Raw genomic sequence first — 23,464 nt, 5'->3', positions numbered from 1 at the left:
ACGTTAGTCGTGTATCGTTTCAACGTTTAATTTAAGCACACAGGAAATTAGGGTAAATGTTCTAATTTCCACTCAAGTATATTTTTTATTATATTTCTTCAAATCCGCACGCTAGTATTCCTACAAAGGATTCTTCACATTTCCTTTAAAAAGCGCCAGAACTAACTATTCACGAGAAAGAGATAGAAATTAGGTGTCTCCTACAAAGTTGTAGGGGCCTTTTTTAGTTATTTTCCTTAGCTTGGCTTCAATATCCACTAATGAACCGCTTCTTCTTGATGTGATCAACCATGCCTAAACTCATCCACGATACCAGCACGGTGCTGGCAGCACTGTTTAACAAAATTTACTAAACATGCGAACAACATATCTTCTCTTCCTTTCAGCAAGATCCATTATCACATCGAATAATAGAGAAACGACGACGTGATCGAATGAACTCCTGCCTGGCAGATCTCTCGCGGCTGATTCCACAGCAGTACATGCGCAAAGGACGCGGTCGCGTCGAGAAGACCGAAATCATCGAGATGGCCATCCGACACCTGAAGAACCTGCAAAACCAAGAATGCGCTCGCGAGTCATCGTGTGCCGAGCAGTACAGACTGGGTTACAACGATTGCCTCACCGAAGCGGCCAAATTCATGCTGCGCGAACGGGGCGAAGAAATGTGCTACCGAATGGTGGCCCATCTGAAGGAACACTGCAGTGAAATTATGAAAGGTAACTGGTAGTCCACTTCAGTGCCTTTTGTATAAAACTAACCAAAATTTACCATTCCAGGTGAACAGATGAAATCCCGCTGCGGTTCGGAGATTCCAAACGGTGGCAGTCCAGTGTACCTACATCCGGGTCCTCTATCGTCACTGCGTGAAATGCTATCCTGCCCCTCGGACTTGGAGCATAGTAGTAACGATCATCACGACGTTAAGGATCTTAGCTTCCGCAGCAGCACCAACAGTTGCAGCAGTAATCCACCACAGGCTGCCGTGATCACCTCAACCGCGCCGAGTAGTGTACAACACTTGGATACTTCGAGCAACCATTCTACGGTCGATTTTGAAGCTTCGTCACCCTCTCGTATTTCCACCAGTTCCAACAATGGGGCGCTGCACCACTTCCAGCAGGACACCAACAACAACATCAACGCTCAGCACGAAAGTGTCCTACGGAACATCCGTATGCGGAAGTTTTCTGAAACGTCGCCGGAGCACGAGCATAACCACAACAGCTACAAATTCAAGAACTACATTCAGCAACGTTTCTCGCAAGACACCCATGGTAACGAGAATGGTCACATAACGGATGGTCCACATAGTCCATCCTCTCTTCATGAGGATCATCAGATGGCTGATGTACCGCCCCTGTCGCAAGAAAAACCAGTTATGAATGGACTTGGACCCAAGCGTAAACCCGAATGTGTCCCAAACATTGATGGCTGCGACGAGCCACTGTCCCTGAAACGGAAAGCAGTCTCGATAGAGCAACTGTCACATGCGACGCTGGTTCAAGACGATCGGGACGACCTGATAATGGACAAGAAACCTAAAAACGGTCTCACAGAGTTCAAGAACGAACATATGGCGAGAGGCTCTTATGCGTCCTACACCGTTCCAATCTTTGCTTGCCATACTCAGGGCTTCTATATCCCTCTTAACGTGGACTACGATGCTTTACTGCCATACCTGAACGGAATTGATTTGTTTGGAAAGAACTACCCGCAGATGCCACCGTTGCATCCTATTAACATAAACGTCAACTACTCCTCTGCCAGTCTGCTGAAAACGGCCATGAATGGGCTAACCTCGATCGGAAAGGCCAAGCTAGTCGAAGGGCTAGTTAATGGTTGCTAGAGTGTGGGTGGTGGTTAAAGTAAAAAAAAACTTTACAACAAGTGAAATGCAAAAAGTTATTTTGTCCCAATATTTTGTTCTCTTGTTCTGAAACGAAGCATTGTATAAAATGCAGGTCTACTGTGCTTCTTGTGGAATACGCATGGATATAGTGTTAATAACCTTTGAGCAGTGTTGAACACATGTTGCTGTTCGTGTTGCTGCACAGTCTAAATCATACAATGTTTCGGCATCTGGCAGCTTGAACCGTTCGGATTCGAATTCATCCAGAAATGTTATTGCACATCCGGAATTTTGTTCTTCTCTAGATTTTAATTGGCTGCTTGGGTAAGGATAGTACATACGGACACAAGTTTAAAAGATCATAAAATAAGGAATGAAGGACTACAATCTTGTATTGATAGGAAATAACACAAAAGAATAGATCACATCGCATAATTTTTGGAAATAGGTTCTGTAAGAAAATTTATCGGAACCTATTTCAGGCGTTTCAGTCATAATTGCTATCTCCATACGTAGGAAACATAAAAGACACAGTAAACAAACGCAGATTCATAAGACTAAGCCAAACAAAAAACCCAACCCCGATAAGTGCATTTTCGCCATTTTAAACTGCATTTGCCCTTTTAATTATGTATACGTAAAAGCCCCGTGTATTGTTTTAATTGGAACTAGAAAAGATTTGCTTACTTAATCACCTAATTGCCGCAGATTAAAAGTGTTTGAAAATACGATATACAAACTGTAACAAAACATAATACTGCAACAGAAGAGTAGAAATTCCATTGCTATCTTTGGAAGAACCAAGTAAAACTGACTAATAACAAATAAGCTGATAGAAACGAGGTATGTGTAATTGTATAGTTAAACTCAGGTATACACTATTTTTAGCATAACAGAAAAAATCCCATGCAGAATAGATAGCGAATAAAAATAATTCAATAGCGAATGGCGAGCAAGCGTAACTGTGCGTAACAATTATGAACACAAGAAAGCACGCAGTATAAACATATAGGACAACAACGTTACAAACCAGATTGTATAGGACAAGCCACTTGTTAATAGAACCTACCTTCTTTTGTAAATCATCTTAACAGAGTCAGTGATGCCACCAACCCGTCATTTTTTTAACTGGTTGTGTTTCATGATTTTTTTTACTATCAAATATAATTAAATTAAAATCTTTTAATCTGTGATACTGATTAACAACGGAAACCAACAAAACGACGGAAAACTGTTACGGCAGAACGAATGCATGCATGAATGCAGAGACCTTTCTAGAGATTGTTTGATGGTCAAACAAATTGAGAACTGAAACGTATAAATGCTTTGTATAAACCAATCAGTCGCTTTTTGTCTTGTATATTTGTAACTAAGAGCAGAGACAACAACAAAACTACAAGAAGAGAAACATTTTTGATGAAACATGAGTAGACAAGTGCTGTAATTAATGATAGAAAGTCAACCAAATAAAATGTCATAATTATAAAGCGTGCGTTTTTGTTGGGCATGGGTGATAACAAATGCCAGTCGCATGGCAGTTAGTTATATTGCTTAATTGATTTTTTGGGTCTGATGTTTCAGCCACATAATGGGCGTTGATAGCACATAACTCATCATCATGTTTTACCGGCGTCGGCGTAAAACATGATGATGGGTTATATTCTGTCGCCGACCATACGATAGACTTGGGTGGATTACCCAACTTCTACTAGTAGAAGGCAAAGGATATCGGAATCTTCCATTTTTATCACTGCACGTGCGCTTATCGAATTTTTTAATGGAATTTATTGCACATGTGACTGTCCGTCGCTACAATAATTCTTCGAATCGATTATTTTTTTTCATCAGCCTGTTGTGATTAAAAGCGTATTTTCACATTTTAATTTTTTTGATATACCCGTTACCGTAACGTTAGTCGTGTATCGTTTCAACGTTTAATTTAAGCACACAGGAAATTAGGGTAAATGTTCTAATTTCCACTCAAGTATATTTTTTATTATATTTCTTCAAATCCGCACGCTAGTATTCCTACAAAGGATTCTTCACATTTCCTTTAGATCATGTCCATATGAGCCTGCCTAGTCGTAGTTTTCCGTTCTAAGTTTATATCTGATTCAAGCAATCTGGTACAGCATTGGTAACAGGATACAGTTTGAATAATGTAAGAGACATAAACAAGTGAAGTTAGTGGATCATTCACAAGATCGTGTCCGCCGAACAGGCCCGTGCGCAAGGGCAAGGCTTTAGGTGTTCAAACCCCTCCCATGAGGGTTTTGAATTACTTTTCAAATTTCATTAACTTCCTTTTCAGGGACGAAATTATTCATTCGAGTTCGGTCACTCTTGAAACTAGTCGTTGAAAAAAACAAGGAAGAAACCCCACGAAGGAGGCTGGAAATGGATGTAAGTTATGTTGTTCGGCATCTCTGGGCCGGTTCACATTTCGGTTTGTTGCGATATTAGCACTAGTTGTGAGTAGATCAGCTACACAGCAAAGGTCGGCCAGCGGGCTAGCAACGGGATCTAAGGATAAAGCATGATGTCAGAGAAAATCGAGATATCGTTATCTGCAGAAATTTTACAGCCGATGATCTCTCCGTCGGAGTGACTGACAGCTAAATGACTCGCGAAAATAGTTATCGTTATCGGTAGAAATACCGCCGCCGAGAAATTCTCAGCAGCAGCTATCAAACAAATAGGAACGAGTAGCACCAAGAAGGATAAGAAACCCGGGGAAAGTGGTTGTAATGAGATGTAAATCATTATGGTCGACACCTCCGGATCGGTTTGTGTCTCAACAGGTGACGATATTTGCAGCAGACCTGAGCAGGTCAGATATACCGAGAAGGTTGGACAGCAAGCAAGAAAAAGCATAATTGGAAAGAAACATGAACGATTAACACAAAATAAAAAGAGCTAGAGTACAATCCCCACTGAAGTTGTGCCTACACGGAAAAAATTCGTTCATAGATTCATGAAAAAATGATCGCTATTTCGTGAACGATTCACGAAAACCGTGACAGTTTCTAAAAATATGAATACTAGACCTCGTATCCATGGAACTATCTGTGTTTCTACAAAACTAGTTCGCTCCGACTATATACATGGCGTTACACTTGAATGTTTGGTTGGGTTACTGTTGTTCCTTGGATATGTTTAGTTTTTGTTATAAGTCTTGTTCAATATTTGGGAATACACAGCCGATTTTGATGATTTCAGGATTCTTATGTCAGAGTAGCGAGATCTATGTTAATGATTTCAGGATCTTAGTCACGATTTTCGTAATTTCTATTCACTTTATCGTGATATTTCAGTCATGAGTAAAGTGATTCATTTTCATAATCTCAGGATCCTAGTCACGATTTTGAATATTTAAATCACGAGTAATGTGATTTATGTCCATGATTGCAGGAACTTTGGTTTTCATATTTTCTGTGCATTTTGTGATATTTGAGTCACGAGTAGGGATTCATGTTTATTTATGTTCATGATTTCAAGATCTTAGTGACGATTTTTGATATTTTTTGTCACGAGTTGGTTGATTTATGTTTATGATTTCAGGACCTCAGTCACGAATTTTGTAATTTCTGTTCATCTTACCTTGATATTTTATTCTAGACCTTACTTTCGAATTTAACACGTGAAGTAATGTGACATGATTTCAGTTTCATCGTGGTATTCGTAATTTCTCTTCGTCTTATCACGATCTGGTATTTTTTGGTTACTATCGGTTTTTTACTCGGAGTAACGTGACAAGGTGAACTGGACCAAAAAAAGTGTTCGCGGGATCTTATTCTGTAAACTATATTACGAACACGATTTGAGGCGCTCAGTACAGTTTTCGTTTTCTATCCAGACATCACACTGAACCGCATCGAATGAATAACGATAATGGTCCCAATATTTTTTATATCTACAGCTCGTACCTATTCTTGGTCGCTGACAGCTGGATATTTTATGAAAAAGTGCACGGAACAAGAATGATTCCACGACTACTACTCCACATTTTGAGAAATTAGCTCGCATGAAAATTTCATTACCATGTTCCATGAAATTATATATGATTAGGGCTATCTTCACGCTAAATAGATCGTGAATCATGTACTAGAAATCATGAACCAGTTCATGAATACATGAATAATATGTAATGAACTTGGGAACTATTTCACGAGCACGGTTATTGGATCATGACTAATATATTAGAAATCATGAACCTGTATACGATTACATGAATAATGTTTGATGGCTTCCTGAACTATTTCACAAGCACGAATGGTAACTTGTGACTACTATACTAGATAAAATGAACCAGTTCACGACATGAATAACATTTTATAATTTTGGGATTTATTTCGCGGGTACGCATGGTCAGTCGTGACTATTATCATGAACGAGTTCACGAGTACATGAATAATATTTCATGATCTTGGGAACTATTTCAGGAGCACGAATGGTAAGTTGTGTTTAATATACAATCATGAATTAGTTCACGAGGATCGAATGGAGCACGAGAACATATCCACAATGTTTTGATTTTGCGAACTATCTATGAATAACTTCATGAGTCAACTGAGAGTAATGATCATAAAGTTGTGAACTAGTTCACGTACAGAAAATCGTTTTGGTAATGACAAGGAAACCGTGATTGAATTTCACAACACAAAAACTAATATTTCCACTAATAAAAGCGTTATGAGGACGTTACTGAAGCGAAATTGAACATAATTATAAAACACGTGATTTTTGTTTATAGTCCTGTTTTCGTAACGAAAAAATGTGAATGTTCTAGAATTCATGGTACTCTATGCAAGATTTTAGGAACATTGTTTTAACAGTGGCCCCGGATGGATGAGGATGGCAAGACACAAGAGGTTTAAGTTTAGTCAGTAAGATTAACTACTTCAAACCAATCCGACACTACCAGCAACAAATTCCATTCCTTCTTGATAATAGACATTTACCCAATTTGTTGAGCTGAGTCGATTGGTACACAATACTGGACCTTCCAGGTCTCATCAAAATCTTCAAAGTTTTACCTTTCTTTTATGAGAAACGTAGAAAAATCAAAACCCTCCCCATGAGCATTTTCTGCGCACGGGCCTGCCGCCGAAGAACTTAAACATCCCCTTCAACCGAACTGCAAATTAGTTGACGGCAGTGCGGCGTGAAATGCGATCATACCGAGGAATGGGAAATCGAGAAACGGTCGCCTGGTGCAATATGCAATAGACAGCACTCAACAAAGCAGTCAAGCTGAGCAAGAAAGCCTGCATTGAGGAGCTTTGCCACAAAGCCAACGTGCATTCTCGAGGAGACGTCTACAGAGTTGCAATGACAAAGATGAAAGGCTCAGCTGACCCACCTAAAAAGTACCCGGAGAAGATGAAGATCACCATCGAAAGGTTTTTCCCACAGCATGAACCAACTTTTACCGTGCTGTGATAATGAAGAAGAAACTCGAATTACCGACAAACAGCTGATCGAGATGGTGAAAACCATGAAAGTGAAGAAGGACCAAAAATGGTTCTAAAATCAGCTATATAGGAGAATCCGGATATGTTTAGGATGATCCGATAACTGGAAGCGACAGACGCTGATGTTGCTGCCGATGCTGGGAAAACATGAAGATCTTTTAGCGTATAGATCAATATATCCCTTGTTACAGTCGGAAAACTGTTAGAGAGAGTAATCCTGAAGAGCCTAACCAAGTACAAGCATGAGCACGGCCTGTCATACAAGTCGGCTTCCTTATAAGCAGGCCTACAGTGGATGCCATCCGAACGCCTTCTGGACAAGATATAACCACTGTCTATAGAGAACAGTTGCGCAAAGAGTGAAGTCAAAAAAGGCTACCTATCGAGCACAATTGGAATCCATCTCTGATACCTCTGCAGCAAAGTTGGATTCTAATTTTGCTCGATAGGTAGTCTTTTTCGGCTTCACTTTCTGCACACTCTTTGCGTACCTTTATACTAAGGCCTTTGGATATAACCATTTTTATACACAGACCACATCAAGTGAAGATAGTTACCCTGAACATTAGAATTCGATCATGTACAGGGTAACTATCTTCGGAAAACCTGTTCGGAAGATCAAGAGCTAACCTGTGGAAAACCACATAGTTTTCAACTCTGCCACTAGGTTTCGCCAGTTTTTTGAATTCGCTGTATCTCAATACCGAATCAGCCTTCCCACGATGCAACGCTTTGATGCAGTCTCGTGGGGCAACAGGAAGGAAGAAAAGTAAGGACTGTTTTTAGTGGTTAGGCATCAAAAAAAGTGCCAATGCACTTTTGAAGCTTTTTAACCTTACTATAAAAACACAATGACATTTTCATATCTCAACGAACTCTAATGGTATATGGCACTCGGCACTCCGGGTTTCGATTGAACAGTCGAGTTTCAGAGTGATTGCATAACCTTCCTTATATGAGGAGAGTAAAAATGCATTGATGATTCCGTTTCATAAATTTGAACGACCATCAAATAAAGAAGCGAAAAAGAGATCAATACTGCGCAGTGGTCACGATAGATGTGCAGAATGCATTAAATAGCACCATCGCCGCAGCGCTGCACAGAATGAGGGTCTCCGACCATCTATGCCAGATCCTGAAGAGCTACTTCCAGAGCAAAGTGCTTATATACAAGACGAACGAACGGTAGAAGTCAATGTGAGTCACAGCGGACGTTCCTCAGGGCCTTCGGTTCAACGCTTTGGAAAGGGGTGTCTGATGGGATATTGACACTTCGGCTGGCCTGGAAAGTGAAAATCGTGGGTCTCGCGGACGACGTTTCACTAACTGTGATGAGTGAGATACTTGAAGAATTAGAGGTGTTGGTGCAGGAGACAAGGAACGCGACCGAAGGGTCAAGCTGCAGATACCTGTGTTTGCGATGGTTTACAATTGGGTGAATGAGTTTAAACGTAGTGTTCATCCACAAAAGATGAGCATCGTTCAAGACGCCCAGTTGAAGTGTTTACTCCTGAAATCATCGATAAAATCCACGATCTGATTTTGAGCGATCGGCGAATCAAAGTGCGGCAATTGGTAGAGGCCACAAGCATATCACAAGGTACACTCGCTTCAATTTTGCATAAATATTTAGCTGTGAGAAAAAATGTCGATAAGATGAGTGCCGCGTTTGCTCTCAGAGGAGAATAAACTCTATCGTGTAGTGATTATGTTGACGCTCTTCTATCGCAATCCTACCGAATTCCTTCATCGATATGTCACTGTGGACAAAACCTGGATACACTACTATACTCCAGAAACAAAGAGACACGCTCGGCGGACGACGATTCACTTCCAAGGAGCAGAAATTCTATTTTTTGGGCGGGATAAAATTTTTGGGAAAACGGTTGTAAAAGTGGGTAGAGCTGAAAGGAGATTATGTTGAGAAATAAAAAAGAAAATTTCCAAAAAACTGCATTTTTCATCTTTTTCTAAGGACTTATTGAACGACCCTCGTAGCTCCCACAAGATGGAGGTGTTGCTGATCGTCAACTGCAAAGCGATTCAGCGGATATAGATCGACGCCGGAGGGCACATGATTGTATCGAAGCGTGCACTGTAGCAATTGGGAGTGATAACCGACTACCGGTTAAGCTTCAACAACCACGTCGACTACGCCCGCAAAATATCAGCGAAGGTAGCGAGGATTATGCTAAATGTCGGCGGTCCAAGAAGCAGCACGAGACGTCTGCTTGCTAGTGATTTGTCATCAATACTGCGATACGGGATTCCTTCCTGTAATACGGCGCTGAAGACCAAGCGGAATCGTGGAAAGCTGAATAGGACGTTCCGGCTGATGGCCGTATGTGTCGCGAGCGCATACAGAACTATATCTTTTAAGGCAGTATGCGTTATCGCCGGGATACAATCGAAAAAAAAAAAACACTAGAAACTTGAGGAAGGTGGTGAGAATCGATTCGATGGCGAGATAGTAGTCCTGAAGGGAAATGAAGTGGTGAATTGTATCGTGTATTTTGTCCACAGTTTGACCAGCGTTTTAACCGCAACGGCACCGTTTAATCCGAAGTGTGAGAACGTCGTAGAAACACCGTCTTCGTATGTCCGAAAGTTGAAGCGACACTCAGAGGGATTTTTGAAACGGGAGGACCGGACATCAACCCGGATAATGTCATCTAGAGAATGACAAGCGACGTTAATTCGTGGAACGTGGTTAACAGAGTGGTGACGCAGATCATGGCCGTCTTACAGCGGAAATGGCATTATGAGCAGTGAGTAACGGCTTCAAGAGAGCAATAACCGCCGGGAAACTCTCCGCCGATGTAGGCTAGATCCACTGCCGAGTACTAGTCGAATAGCCTGTAAAAAAGCACCCGGTATGAGTCGTCGGGGCGCAAGCGAAACAGATACCACGCTCTATCCGGGATCGCAAGACCGACCACGGCACGCTACCGGTTGGTCCATAAAGAACCTCTCCCCGAAGCAATGCCGTAAGGTAGTGCCGGGGAGGAATCAGGCTCGGCGGCAAGAGTAGTTGTTTTAGCGGGTCGGGTGGCTTCCCAAGCCCGGCTGAGTCGATTGGTATATAAGACTCTGAGCGAGTTCTATACATTTCTTTTACTTGTATTTGTATTTATGAGCATATAAATTCATCTGACAGATTGTCATAATGAAGAAAAAACTTAAAAGCTAATTATGACAAACAACACGAAAATGGTTAAGTAGTCGTTGACGAAACACGCTGGACGACACATTAAAATCAAATGAATCTGCAAATTCATTGAACCGAGCGCAAATGAATCGAAGCGGATCATGCTGACGGTATTGCGTATTCCCCGGCTCCAGGAACAGGAAGATTCAACGACGAATTGGTCTCTCAAGAGCGTACAAATTTAGCTGCACTATCAAAGAAGGGCAGTCAATGTCGCCCGTCAGTAGTTTTGCAGCGAATAATGCTTGTGAGGTTATTCGTCGTATCTCCAGCGGTTCGATGTTTAGCAAGCGCTCGCTTGAGAGTGCGTAATGTTGGGTTTGACCACGGTGGTTTCTGCGGGGGCAGTTTAGGTGGAACGAAACGGGAAACAGCATACTCCACAGCGGCACTGAAGCACTCCACAGCTTCATCAATACTGGTAGACGATTCAATAAATTGCCAATTGGTGACCAAAAGCATAGCATTTAATGCGGTATAATCTGCTCGACGAAAGTCTAGAGAGATCGAAATGGAAGGCTTTTCAAAGATGATTTGAGTGGGCAAATTGAATTCGCTAAGAGTTGGGTGATCAGCATCAAGATCAATCAAGGACTCGATGGGCGACGACACTGCGGTTACAATATCATTTGTGAGTACGAGAAGTTCGTTCCGATTCAATAACTTGTTGATTTGAGTTAATCCATGTAAATTGAAGCCAGCCAAAGGAGCGGAGCTAGTACCCGGCATATGCGAGAGTATAGTCACCGAACAGAAAAGCGAGAGTGTGGGGCCTAAATCGTGATGATATCAAACCTAACGATTCCACGTCTTCATTGATACTCACCGTATCAAATTTTTGGTTTGGGTGCAGGTATATAACGCCAATACCGAGTGCGTTTTGCGGTATATCAACAACGACCCACAACTGTTTGAGCGTATTGGAGATGGTTGCGGGATCCATGTAAGCGTTTAGTTTAATCGATACTGCTATTAAAACACCCCCGCCGCGTGTCTTGATGCTGTTCAAGAGGGACCGATTATTCCTAAAAACGGTGTATTGGTGTCCAAATTTATTGCGAGCGGAGACCTTCTTTAACGGGGGCGTAACATTTATCTGCTCGCGTACTACGTCAGGGGGGACCTTTAATTCTCTCTTGTTTTTCACACCCAGGTCATCATCGTTGAAGCTGTCTTGGTGCCTGCGATAAGATATTCTTCACTGATTCTTGTACTTACGGTTGACCAGTGTAAATCCGTCGTTATTGTTATTACCTTCCTTGCTGATAGCGTAGTTGATTAAATTGTAATTCCGTTAGTTTTGAGCTTTATTGTCAAGTAGGAGGGAACAGGTTTCTCGACCCACATCCGCCGTTAGGAGTACCCGAGAAAAAGCTTCCTCAAATATAAGGTGTAACGGATTTTTCCCTGTATTGCGACTTGCATTTGGCAATTGGCTCAGGAAGAGTACGATGTGATATGTCATGTAGCCTTTCATTTATATAATCATTTTCTATATACACAGGGATCTTAATTCCTGTTGTCACTACCAGCCACGTGTTTTAAGTTCTTCTGCGACTTGTGCTAACATGTTGAATGATATTAATACTGCATTGACATGATGATACTGAAGGTACGCGACTTCCGCAAACCTAAGCTGCATTTTCACATTCAGAAGGCTTCACAATAACTCGGTCGTATTCAACAAGTCAACGACCACGGCGTTGAGACGGAGTAGAGATTTAACGTCTACTTTGCTCATGATGACAAGAATAATACAATGTTTCCATTGTTCTCGAGATAATACACACTAGTGACTCGACTGTAGGTCTGGCTGCGGCAGAGGTAGAAAGTAGAGTGCGTCTTTTCTTTGCAATCGTTGAGCGTTGATTTGTATTTGTTATATATACTCCAACAGGCAATTCAAAGCCCCAATGCTGTCTTAATGCTAAAATTATTGCTAACAGTCGAATTGTTACAAATGTTTGGTAAAAATTATAACAATAACGTGAAAAAACTGCAACGATACGATAGATAATGAAGGAATCAGCCGAAATTAACGGGTCCGTTGAAGGTTCTGGAAAATCGTAGACGCAGAGTTGGGTGAGACAAATTAAAGTCGAATACTGATGCGTCCCAGTTGAAGATCCTTTGTAGGCCAGTAATGACTCCGTGTATGCTATAATTAGTGTCTCGAAATTGCAATCGGAGCATAAGATTGTTATGCGTTGTTCGAAGCGACATTTATGTGAATTTGTTCCAAGATGACTGGGCATTCCAGATGACCTGGCAAAGTATCAGCAACGAACAAAGCCCTTGCTGTATTCCTTCGAACAAGCAGGGGTTCCAAAGTAATCAGCTGGCATCGGCTTTCGTAACTTGGCTACAAACTTCGCAGCAACGACCAAAATTGACCGCGACAAAGAGCAGTACAGCGATTTGAGACAATAAATATACGTAAAAATTTTGGCTATCCTGAGGATGCATCCCAGCATTCGGGATGCTTTGCTAACTACAGTCTTCAGAACTAGATGGACGTCGTTGAAGTAAAGCAGAAACATCAGCGGTCCCAAGTAACTTCCCAGGGGTAATCCTGACGTAGAAGTGAATGAGGGTGCCTGACACACTCCAACGACAACCACTATTTCTCGATCTGTAAGGTAGGATCGAAACAACTGCAACAAAAGACCGCTAAATCCAAATCTTTCCATTTTAGTGAATGTTATGTCATCGTTCACTTTGTCAAAAGCGGCAGATAGGTCTGTGTAGATAACATCTGCAGATAACATAGCACTCAATGAAGTAATTCTACGGTAATTATTGACGTCTCGCTTATTACCCTTTCTATGGAATGGAAACATGTTCGCGGACTTGCAACAGGATGGAATAGATGCTCTAAAGATACGAATAAGTGAAGTCGCTAAAACGTCGAAAGTACTAAAGAGAAGCCTTCGGGTCCCGGATTGAAAGACGATTTTAGCTGAGAACAATCTCTGGTAATTATCGTTTCATTTACATCAATAGCGCTTAGGGTTTAGCTCTTGACTAACAGCAAGTTGAATTTGATCAATTGTTAAGGCCTCATCTGTGAACACGTTCGCGAATTTCTCCGAAAAAAAAGTATGCACATATCTTGGGATATGGTAGCTGTGCTGCCATTGAAAGTCATAGACGACGGCAGTCTGGATTCCTTGCGCTACACATTTATATATCTCCAGAAACGTTTGAACTGCAACATGAAATTACGCTGATGTTCGCTAATATCGAAAGAAACAATCGTTTATAGGCATGGTTAAGACTGGCATAATAACACAGACTAACAGACATAACACTAGAAAATAATGCTTCGCCCACTTTACCGGCATTTTATATATATTTGTAGTTGGGACTGTGGCCGCTTTTGAAATTATGGCGCCACTGACATATGAACAAGCATATGGGGGATATACCCCTAGTGAAAAATTGTTCCCAAATCAGAGGGGCAACCCACCAGCAAATAAGTGTTTGGGACCGTGAATAAAAGGTGGATCTATTGTTTTGGGAAAATTGCCGTATCGATATTTTTAAGGGAATTTCCTTATAGTGTTATGTCTGTTAGTCTGTGATAATAGTTTCTAAGTGGGATTGTGCGATACTTGGTAAACCTCCGCAAATCAGCTCTTTTAATAGACGTCAGCCGTCGCAATCTACTCGTTTGCTAAGGAGGGCCGTTTTTTTATTATACTTTTTGTCAGGATGTGCCTGTCGATAACATAACCCAAAACGTTGGAAAATGTTTGAACTGCGGTATCAACAAATTCGGGGTCCACAATATTTAGCCAATCGAAAGTGGAGAAGAGGTCTGCGATATTGCGATGATCAGCTTTGTGGAAGTCGTACGAGACGAGGACCGGAGGAACATTGTAATCATGCACCAGGGTGCGATCGATCGTTACGATCAATGGTGGATGATGTACTACTGGTTTCACAAGAGGAGAGTGAGCCATCACTACTGATGTAGCAGAAACCTGGTCGCTGACAAAACAAAGATCAAGATGGTGGTTATTCTCGTTAGCAATACGAAGAAAGGAGTGATCGGAATACAGGTAAAGAAATCCATTGCAGGAAGATTTTCATGACATACTGGGGAGATTGAAATCTCCTAGTGCGATGATTTATGCAACCGATTTAGCGTCTTCGAGGATGATAAAAACTGAGCTGCAGTGTGCATCAACATATTCGATGGGGGTGGGCGTAGCGTAGTTGGTAAATCGATTACCTTGTACGCAGTGCACCTGGGTTCGAGTCCCGACCCCGCACATAGGGTTTGAAAGTTTTCATAAGAGATTTTTCTAACCCGAAGAGGCGAATGACCTTAAGGTTAAAACCTCTATAATCGAAATAAAACATATTCGATGTCGTGAACTCGGCCGGGTTGGACGTACAACACACACAAGTACAACTTACGGTCACCAAGCTCGATTATCGTCCAGACTTGTTGGAGGTAATCCCAGCAAATCTTCCTAGCATCTCGTGTCTTCATGCTGCGATCAACTGCTAGTAACACACCATCTCCAGTAGATTTACGGTAATTTCTAAGGTTATGGTTGCAACGAAAAACCTCATATCCAGTACCGAGCACCTGACTGGAAAGCGTGTCATCGTTTCGACGAAGACGGTGATATAAAACTGTTATCGGAGACTGCAAGATGATATTCCTCAACGGTTGAATTAATATCACTAACGTTTTGGTAGTATACTAGCAGCTTCTCCCGTTGTTGATCAAGGCTGGAAATCTGGTTTTGAGGCAAGGGAGAGCTCACAGATTCTTTATACTTGCCTGCTGTAGGTTTGCGGAAGACCCCTCATTCAACTCCACCACAGGACCGGGACGGCTGCTGGTTGCTAGCAGGAAGGGGAAAACGGGAAACCGGGGGTTGTACTCAATGCAGTTGGGATAGGTACAACTCATGAACGACTGCGGGTTGCTGGCATGAAAGCAGGCTTCTGGTACCGATAGGAACGTTGCGCAATTGACGGTGAGCTGAATTCGAAGAAAATTTCGGTACTAGAAGGTTTCGAAATAGATGGATACTTGCCGCAGTAGGAAGACTGTAAGACCCCGAAAATTCCGCGTTGGAATCTCAAATTTCCATCACGAAATTTATTGAACATGGATATTTCCCGTTTCGACAAAAAGCTTAGCTTGGTTAATCTATATCAATTTACAATGAACTACTTAAACATTGTAATCAGTAATTGCTGCTGTCGAAAAGTATGCCCATTTCTGAAAACTTTCGCTTTTTGCTAATAACTTCACCCCGAAAGGTTACGATTTTATTAAATTCTTGTAGAATTTGGCAAAAAAGTGTCCATGTTTCCCACTGTGTCCATCTCAGTGCACTTTCCATACATCATGTAGAATTCTATTCCAGAACCATCCTATCCCCATCTTTTCAGCAAAATATGGATTTCTCAACTAAAAACAATAAGCGTTTTGCAAATCGGATGCTCCATCATATTATTACAGTCAAAATTTACAGATGTATGAGACATTTCCTATAGTGATTAATTAGCTAATTATAGTGCATAATCGGAGGATGTATTGTATTTCTCGTTTCTAAAACCTATATGAAGCGAAAACAACTTTATAAATAATCATGTATAATTTATAATTACAACTTTCGACATAAAGGCGTTTTTTCATAATCTAAAAAAGCCAAAACACACATGAATCTGTACGCGATAAGATGAGCCAACATGATCATTCTGTTCCACGAAGTTGTATCTTCCAATTGTTCCTTTTGTATGTCTAACACGGTGAGTCCGATTAGCTATTCCGCATTACTATATCACTTTTTCTCGAACCTAATTGCTTCGAGTATACATTTTGTACGAATCAGATAGTTATGTAATGCGCAATTGTTGTTGCGTAGAGCTCCTCTTTTACGTAGGAAAACCATTTAAAAAACCTACGAAATTTATCGAAAATAGATCCTCAACTGTACTGCCGCTAGAAGCATAACTGTCCCATGTGCTATGGGAATCCCTATACACATGGGACAATTATGCTTCTAGCGGCAGTGTAGGGGTAACCTCTTATCATGGGAGCGAGCATAGCGTACCTGGTAAATCGATTTCCTTGTACGCAGCACACCTGGGTTCGATTCGCAACCACCCGCATAAAGGATTAGAGACTTTTCTAACCCGAAAAGGAGGCGAATTACCCTTTATTTCAATTGTAGAACCTCTACAATTGAAATAAAAAAAAACTATCAAGTTATAAAGCAATATCTTGCCAGATAGTACCACAGAATCCAGACGACTCATTTAATCGCTGACAGCATACATGATAATTGAAAAGTTTAGTAGAGTACATGTCCTTGGAAAAAGTGAAAATATTATTTTGCCATATCTACGAATAATAAATTACTGCCACGATTTTAGCTTGCCTCATCGCATTGAGCATGAAAACCCTTTTGTAATATACACAGGCGCAGTTTTAGATATAGTCCTAAAACAACTACAGGCTAACAGGGTAATAATTATTATGGTAAGAAGATTACAATCTTACTACGTTTCTTCAAATAAGTACAGACTACCGTTAATGTTTCTTGTTAGAAACGTGAATGCACCGACTGCACCCACAACATAACAGTGAGGAGACCAGTAAGGTACTATACTACAGCAGGTTGAATCCGTTTTCTAGATATTATTTAGCTATTAGCATGATTATTCCGTTATCGAGTGGATGCTTAAGTATTTCCTACTCAAGTTGCTGAAGAAAGATTGTTTGCATTTAAAGCACACAATACTAGAAGCATAAAGCATTAGGTTCGAGCTAAGGGAGCACCAAATTGGAGAAACTGCTTTTAAAAGAGCCGGAATGTGCTACATGAACTGATATTTAGCAATAGGGTCCTACTTGCCGGGGGTTTAGATAGAGTGGATCTACACAATTACAAACTCAATAGCTTCGTCGTCATCATCGTCATCATCGTCGTAGTCCTGCGGGAGTAGCTGCTGCGAATGCGTAGCGTTGTGTGAGGAGAGGGGCGGTGGTGCCGGCGGGGATCGATACATGGACCTTACTGGCAAATCAATCTGCTGCTCGCTGCTTTTGCCCCGGCAAAACACGAACATTGGGTAAGTGATTTCGTTGAACTGATGCAGACCGGTTGAGCTGGTAAAGCTACTACTCATCGATTGCTTTACTGGAAGAAGGAACTGCAAAAATAAAAATGGCGTTTAATGGCACATTTGTATGTTGAGGAAGATCATGCATCAATAGTACTACAATTGTCGAAAAGAAAGTCTGTAGAAAATTTTGATTAGGACGTAAGTAACATTGAGAGCCTTCCTTTGTTTACTTTCTTTTTCGATTATTACGTCACTATCACACTTTACACTAAAGCCTCAACTCATTTCCACCCAACCACAACCAGATGCCCCCCTCCAAGGCTTTTAATGGCAGTCCATCGGGCAGCAACTTATCGCCGAATACGCCTGGTATCCGATGAGATTCCGCTCGAAGCAACAGTCCTAAGAGACAGCCAAGCCGACCCTCGCGAATTCCCCTATATTTTAACCTACAAAAGGCTCGACGGCAGGCCGTCTGGGTATATAGCGCTCAAAACACCGTCAGAAACTGCTAGCTGCAGGGTTATGAAGAAAACCATCCCCCATGCACCGACGCTGTCTGGGATAGTTTCAACCACAGTGGGCGAGCTACTGACGGCCGCAGCCGCGGGGCTACTGCTGGCTTCAGGATAAGTTCCATATTACCCCCGAACTACGAACAGATTTTCGTCCCTGAACTGCTTTCAGGCAGCCTACCACATGATTCCTCGAACCCTCACTCCGGACCAATATCAGATAGCGAGCAGTTCAGCGACTCAGTAGGCTCACCAGATACACCTTGGTACCGGACGCAGACGACTCTGACAATACAGTGGAATATCAATAGATTGGCAGCTAACCTATGAGACCTGGAACACAGATCTCCGACGCCGACCCTATCCGTCTGGCACTTCAGGAGACCCTTCCTCAAACCAGGGTCGGATCAGACATACTGACTCCGCAAATGCTGTTTAGGAAACGGCTACAAGTACAAACATATACCAAACGATTGGTATCGCAATCAGGGCCGACATCGTCTCAACACCGTTACAATTGAAAACTGAATAATTTGTATCTGCTAGGAGAATCAATTATCCCCTCACGTGTACCGTCGTCTCGTTGTACATTCCTCACGCTGCTACTGGTGGTAGAAGTAAGATTCGAGTCCTGATATCCCAGATCGAGACTCCTTGCATTATAATGGGGACATGAATACCTACCACGCCGCCTGGGGGTAGCTATCGTTCTAAACGACGAAAACAACACTTTCCTCCATGGGACACTGCAGGAAGCGATCATTTCTCAAAAGTAATATCCCTCAAGCGCCACCAGTCGCCGCCGTCGGCTCTACGACAGAGAAGACTGGGCCGACTTTAACGATCACTTCAACTCCGTCTTTGACAGAAAACGATCCTATACTCCAGTACAACTCTTAAACCTCATCGCCAAAGCCCCAGAACCTAGCACTCTCCAAACGAGTGGGGTACCATCCACCCGTGCGGTGTACTGGTCAAGACGTAGCGTCGACATTCAGGGCACGCCGTAGAGCCGTTCGCGTTCTCAAAAGAACCCCTCCTGATCACCACCTGCGAGACGAACGCGCTGACGACTTTAAAAAACACCGGAACCACGCGGAAAGAGCCATCCCGGAAGTAAAAGAGGCTAGCTGGGCCAAGTTCCTCATTGGCAACAGGCCGGACTTCTTAATACCCGAACTGTGAAGATGGGATTGTAAACAGGAGACTAGTCACTCTGTTTGAAGAGGGTAAGTGCCACGACCGCGAGTTTGCCTTCCGCAGAGGATTCGGAATAGGTGCATACTTGGCCACCTTCGGAGAAAATATAGAGAAAGATACTGCTGAGAACCTTCACACCGATATCGCCATTTTGGGCGTTGCCAAGACCTACAATTGGTACGAGAGGATTCTTCGAAAACTGCACGGATGGGATATCAGGGATATCGACTTCTACCCACCATTGCACGTCTTCACCACTAGACCCCTTGTGGCTGGAATGATTCCGGCTCCAATTCGAACCATAGCCTTACCAAGCTCGTTAGGTACTCTAATAACACAAAGATATTCACCGACGGCTCTTAGCCGAATGAGGTAGTAGGAACCGGAGTCAGTGGCATAGGATGGGTTCTCTACCTCAATCTGCCCCCTCCCCCTCTGCTTAGTGCTCTCGGCGGGTGTAGCCGCTATCGCAGTCGTCATATACAAAGGCCCGGTGAACACACCTACGGTTATCTTCTCCGAGTCGTTATCCGGAATTAATGGCAATACGAACGGCGACCGCTCTGAAGCGATTGGTCGGGCAACAAGGATATCACTACCAAGACACCAACGGCCGATATAAACAGACACTTCCAACACCATCTAGCAAACGCGAAACACCACCCAGAATTCCCAACGACAACCCAACGCACCTCCTTAACTGCGGGCCTCCAACCACACACAACAATCTGCCGTTATAAGCTTAAATGTCCTATGCTCTATGGGATTCCCTATATACATGGGATAATTATTAGTAGAACAGCAGCAAGGGTGTTGGTAAAATTCTCTGTGGCCCAACTCACCATTACATCACAGCCCCACCCCCTGCTAGACAACTTAGGTTGAGTGCTAGGGAATCCCCCTACAGCCCACAGTGTTCAATGATGCACCACGACGCACGAGATATTTTAGTTCATCATCCATCGGACTTCAGTGGACGCCGTCCAAATTAAAAAAATCATTTCATTTTTTGTTTTGGATTTGAAGTAGGTATCAATACCTTAGGGGAGATCGGCGGTGGTTTTTCGTGATCTCGCTCGCAGTACGAACATTGTCGCCAATGCGATAATCATGTACTCTTGCTTGGACATCATAATAGCCCAGGGGTAGCATAAGGATTTGTGCATTGGGCCGGAGTTCCAAGGGTTGCAGGTTTTAATTCTGCCCCTGGGGTGATTTTTTCACATAAATGCTTTCGTTTAAATCACCATTTCGATCTGTTCCCCCGTTAAATACTTCGTCACTTTGACTTTGACAACTTGATGTCCGATGTCAGTAAGTGAAAGTTGAGGTGGTTAACACAAACACATAAAATTTGGCAACAATCTAAAAAGTAACTACAAACGAAGGACAGCTCGACAGTCGTCCAAGGTGGTGGTATACGTGCAAAATAATCTTAAATGTGTTCAATGATTGCTTGACTCCACAAAAGTATCATCTCGCTTCTATCGTTTTTTCTGTGCCAGACACCAACCCAAAACGGCTTTAAGTTCATCATTTGAGACTAAGTTTGGGCTCCAGCAAAACTCACATTTAAGTCACTGTCTGAAATGACTCTAGAGCAAGCAAACGTTCGGTGATAAAAAATATTCATCACAACAAGCATGTTTCTGCCATGGCCAAAATTTGTTACTTGTGAAACTAACACATCCAATTTTTGTTGTCTTGTTATTCTTCAACATTAGAAATAATACGGGATGTATTTTCTACATTCGGAGAGATGGTTCGCAGAATGAAAGTGATCGTGTAGCACAATACATTTATTCATGCACACAAACTTACCGGCTTGACGTTGTCAACAAACTTGAAAAAGTCCTTTCTGGTCTCGCAGTAGAATCCAATGCAGCAGCTCGGGTCCATTTTACTCAGTTTGATCTTTCTCGGTGATTTGCAGTGAAACGACGAGACTGCAAAGTTTTCCTCATTAACATCTACCATATCCTGGCAGAAGTGCGGATCCAAGTGGATTAACTTGTCCTCTGAAAAATAAAAAATAAATGCAAATCACCTTTCAACAATTTTCAGTAACTAACAAATTTACCCTGATAGCCAACAAAGTACAGCGAGTGCTTTGGCCGACCCCCGATGATTCCGATGCAGTTGTCAAGACTGAGCATCGCCTTCAGGCAGTCGTTATAAATAGGATTCAGCTTGTCCGTTCCGAGCCGTAGTGGCACTAAAAGAATCAGCGACTTCCAGTGACAACTGTCTTCCACGGCAGACAGGTTAGCAGAGGTATTCGAAGCAGTGTTAATTACGTTAGTGCAAGGCGAAGCATTGGAAGAGGAATTGGAGTTAGATGCCGACGGCAGCTTTTTCTGCCATGGTGCTACACTTGGAGCAGCGGAAATCGTACATTCATCGATAATGTCCTGAATATAAACTATAAAAAAAATTAAATTAGCTGTTATTAAAAACAAATTGATGACTTACCAGCGCAATCTTGGGCAACGTAAACATTAATTCCATCGAGATCGGCGATTTCCTGAGTGGCTTGTTTCACCGATTGTTTTAGCAGATGGGCTACTGCTCCCGGACCGTACCAATCACCTGGTTTCTTTCCCGTTTCCTTCCCAAGAGCCACTAGTGTGTGAATAGAAAATGGACTTGTCCTTGAAGGAGTGTCCCCAAACCAGCGTATTATCTTCCGATGAATGTTATCTTCGTAGCTCAAAGACTTATAATTTAACCTGATGTTTTCAGCCGATGCATCCCATCGCCAAGTACGGCCAAGAAAATGAGTCATAAGCCCTTGTGCAAGCAACATTTGTCCTGAACGAATCATACAACCCCAGCCGCAATCGGAAGTATAATTGGAGTCATATATTGTTTGAAACTCCTTCCGATAAGTCATCCACAGGCGAGAAATAAAATCCCGCTTGAACGCCTCTATGCCTTCCTCTTCAACAATTGCGTCAGGACTACTATCCTCAATAGCATCGGTACCAGTCTCTTCCGGCGGAGACTCTACAAATATATCCGCTTGTTGTTGCTGCTGCTGCACATTTTCAAATACCAGTTGATTTGTTTCCACACTAGCACTCAATTCCATCGAGTTTTCCATTGATAACACAGGAGTAACTTTTTGGTGATAACATCGTCCAAGCAACCAGAGAGGTTGCTCTTTTGAAAAGCTGGGTTTCATTTTACCGGACCACCCAAACTTGACATTGTTCCACATGCTCATCAATTTGGACTCAACTTTGCCTTTTAGTTCCTCGCTGTTTCCGGTCGCAGTGCAACCAGAAATTTTTCTAGTGGGGGTTTCATTTTCTTGCTGACGGTACGACTGACCTTCGCTCTCAGATACGCTTCGAACTTGTTGACTTACGTTTAAGCGACCGAATCCCGTTCGGTTTAGTAGCACATCGTAATTCATTTTCTAGCTGACTCTGCAAAGCACGCGTCAGTAGTATGGAAATGGATATTTTCATGGAAAATCCGGTCAGGTGACTCACCTTTCTAGCATTAACAGTTTGGATCTTCCAGATCTCCTTTGTCTGTCGCTTTGATATTCTTAGCCAAACCTTGCTCAGATCGTGTGCAGGAATCAGATTAACACCACACTTTGTCCTTGACAGCGACGAACGAAACGACGAAAACGCACTCAAATGCACATACTTTCAACACTTACGAAAGGTAAGTTGATTTCGGTTTGCAAGACATTTTTCTACTGTTTTACAGCTCAATGACGACAGTTGACACGAAAAAAAGTAAAATTTGCTGATGTTTTTCTTTCGAGTCCCTTTTGCTCGTTTTTTCTTGATTGTGTTGTAGAGAAAAGTCATAATATAACAGGGTGGCTCCTCACACAAATCGTATGACTCCTGCACTGTAAAAAACTATAGGTTGTCAAACACGCAGAAAATTTTTTATCGCTGTATTTTTATTTTTGTTATTAATCAACCCGAACAGAAAGCAATATCGAACTTGATCGTAGAAACGTTCAATTTACAACAGTTCTATTTGTTAACAACAACTTTTCTTGTAACATCGATGTACTTATGATTCAGTCCTTCATGCCTCCAAAATCTACAACGGAACAACAATGTAAATCGATGTTTTTGATTTCAGAAT

The 23,464-nt window shown here is 42.2% G+C and overlaps 2 protein-coding genes across 2 annotated transcripts; one reads left to right on the top strand and one right to left on the bottom strand.

Annotated features, from left to right (window-relative positions):
- Positions 1-208: 208 nt before the first annotated feature.
- LOC131677745 (transcription factor cwo-like) lies at positions 209-3,340 on the top strand. Its single transcript, XM_058957766.1, has 2 exons — positions 209-720; positions 781-3,340. Exons 1-2 carry the CDS (start codon positions 435-437, stop codon positions 1,848-1,850), a joined length of 1,356 nt encoding a protein of 451 aa, XP_058813749.1. The 5' UTR covers positions 209-434; the 3' UTR covers positions 1,851-3,340.
- Positions 3,341-15,988: 12,648 nt separating this feature from the next.
- On the bottom strand, positions 15,989-23,153 carry LOC131677743 (cysteine protease ATG4D). The gene is made up of 5 exons (XM_058957763.1): positions 22,846-23,153; positions 21,821-22,779; positions 21,429-21,770; positions 21,170-21,366; positions 15,989-17,720 (listed from the first exon to the last, which is right to left on the bottom strand). The coding sequence occupies exons 2-5, from the start codon at positions 22,764-22,766 to the stop codon at positions 17,445-17,447; spliced, it is 1,761 nt and encodes a 586-aa protein (XP_058813746.1). The 5' UTR covers positions 22,767-22,779; positions 22,846-23,153; the 3' UTR covers positions 15,989-17,444.
- Between the last annotated feature and the right edge of the window lie 311 nt (positions 23,154-23,464).

This window comes from Topomyia yanbarensis, chromosome 1 (genome assembly GCF_030247195.1).
Source record: "Topomyia yanbarensis strain Yona2022 chromosome 1, ASM3024719v1, whole genome shotgun sequence".
Taxonomy (NCBI): Eukaryota; Metazoa; Arthropoda; class Insecta; order Diptera; family Culicidae; genus Topomyia; species Topomyia yanbarensis.
The sequence above is the reverse complement of the archived record's forward strand: the minus strand, read 5'-3'. Positions and strand labels throughout refer to the sequence as shown.

Excerpts from the sequence above, each read along its gene's own strand:
- LOC131677743 (XM_058957763.1), bottom strand. The coding sequence starts at position 22,766 with ATGAATTACGATGTGCTACTAAACCGAACGGGATTCGGTCGCTTAAAC. Across the intron at positions 21,771-21,820 it reads CGTTGCCCAAGATTGCGCTG|TTTATATTCAGGACATTATC; the intron begins GTAAGTCATCAA and ends TTTTTTTTATAG. Across the intron at positions 17,721-21,169 it reads TTGTTGACAACGTCAAGCCG|TTCCTTCTTCCAGTAAAGCA; the intron begins GTAAGTTTGTGT and ends TTATTTTTGCAG.
- LOC131677745 (XM_058957766.1), top strand. The coding sequence starts at position 435 with ATGAACTCCTGCCTGGCAGATCTCTCGCGGCTGATTCCACAGCAGTAC. Across the intron at positions 721-780 it reads CTGCAGTGAAATTATGAAAG|GTGAACAGATGAAATCCCGC; the intron begins GTAACTGGTAGT and ends TTACCATTCCAG.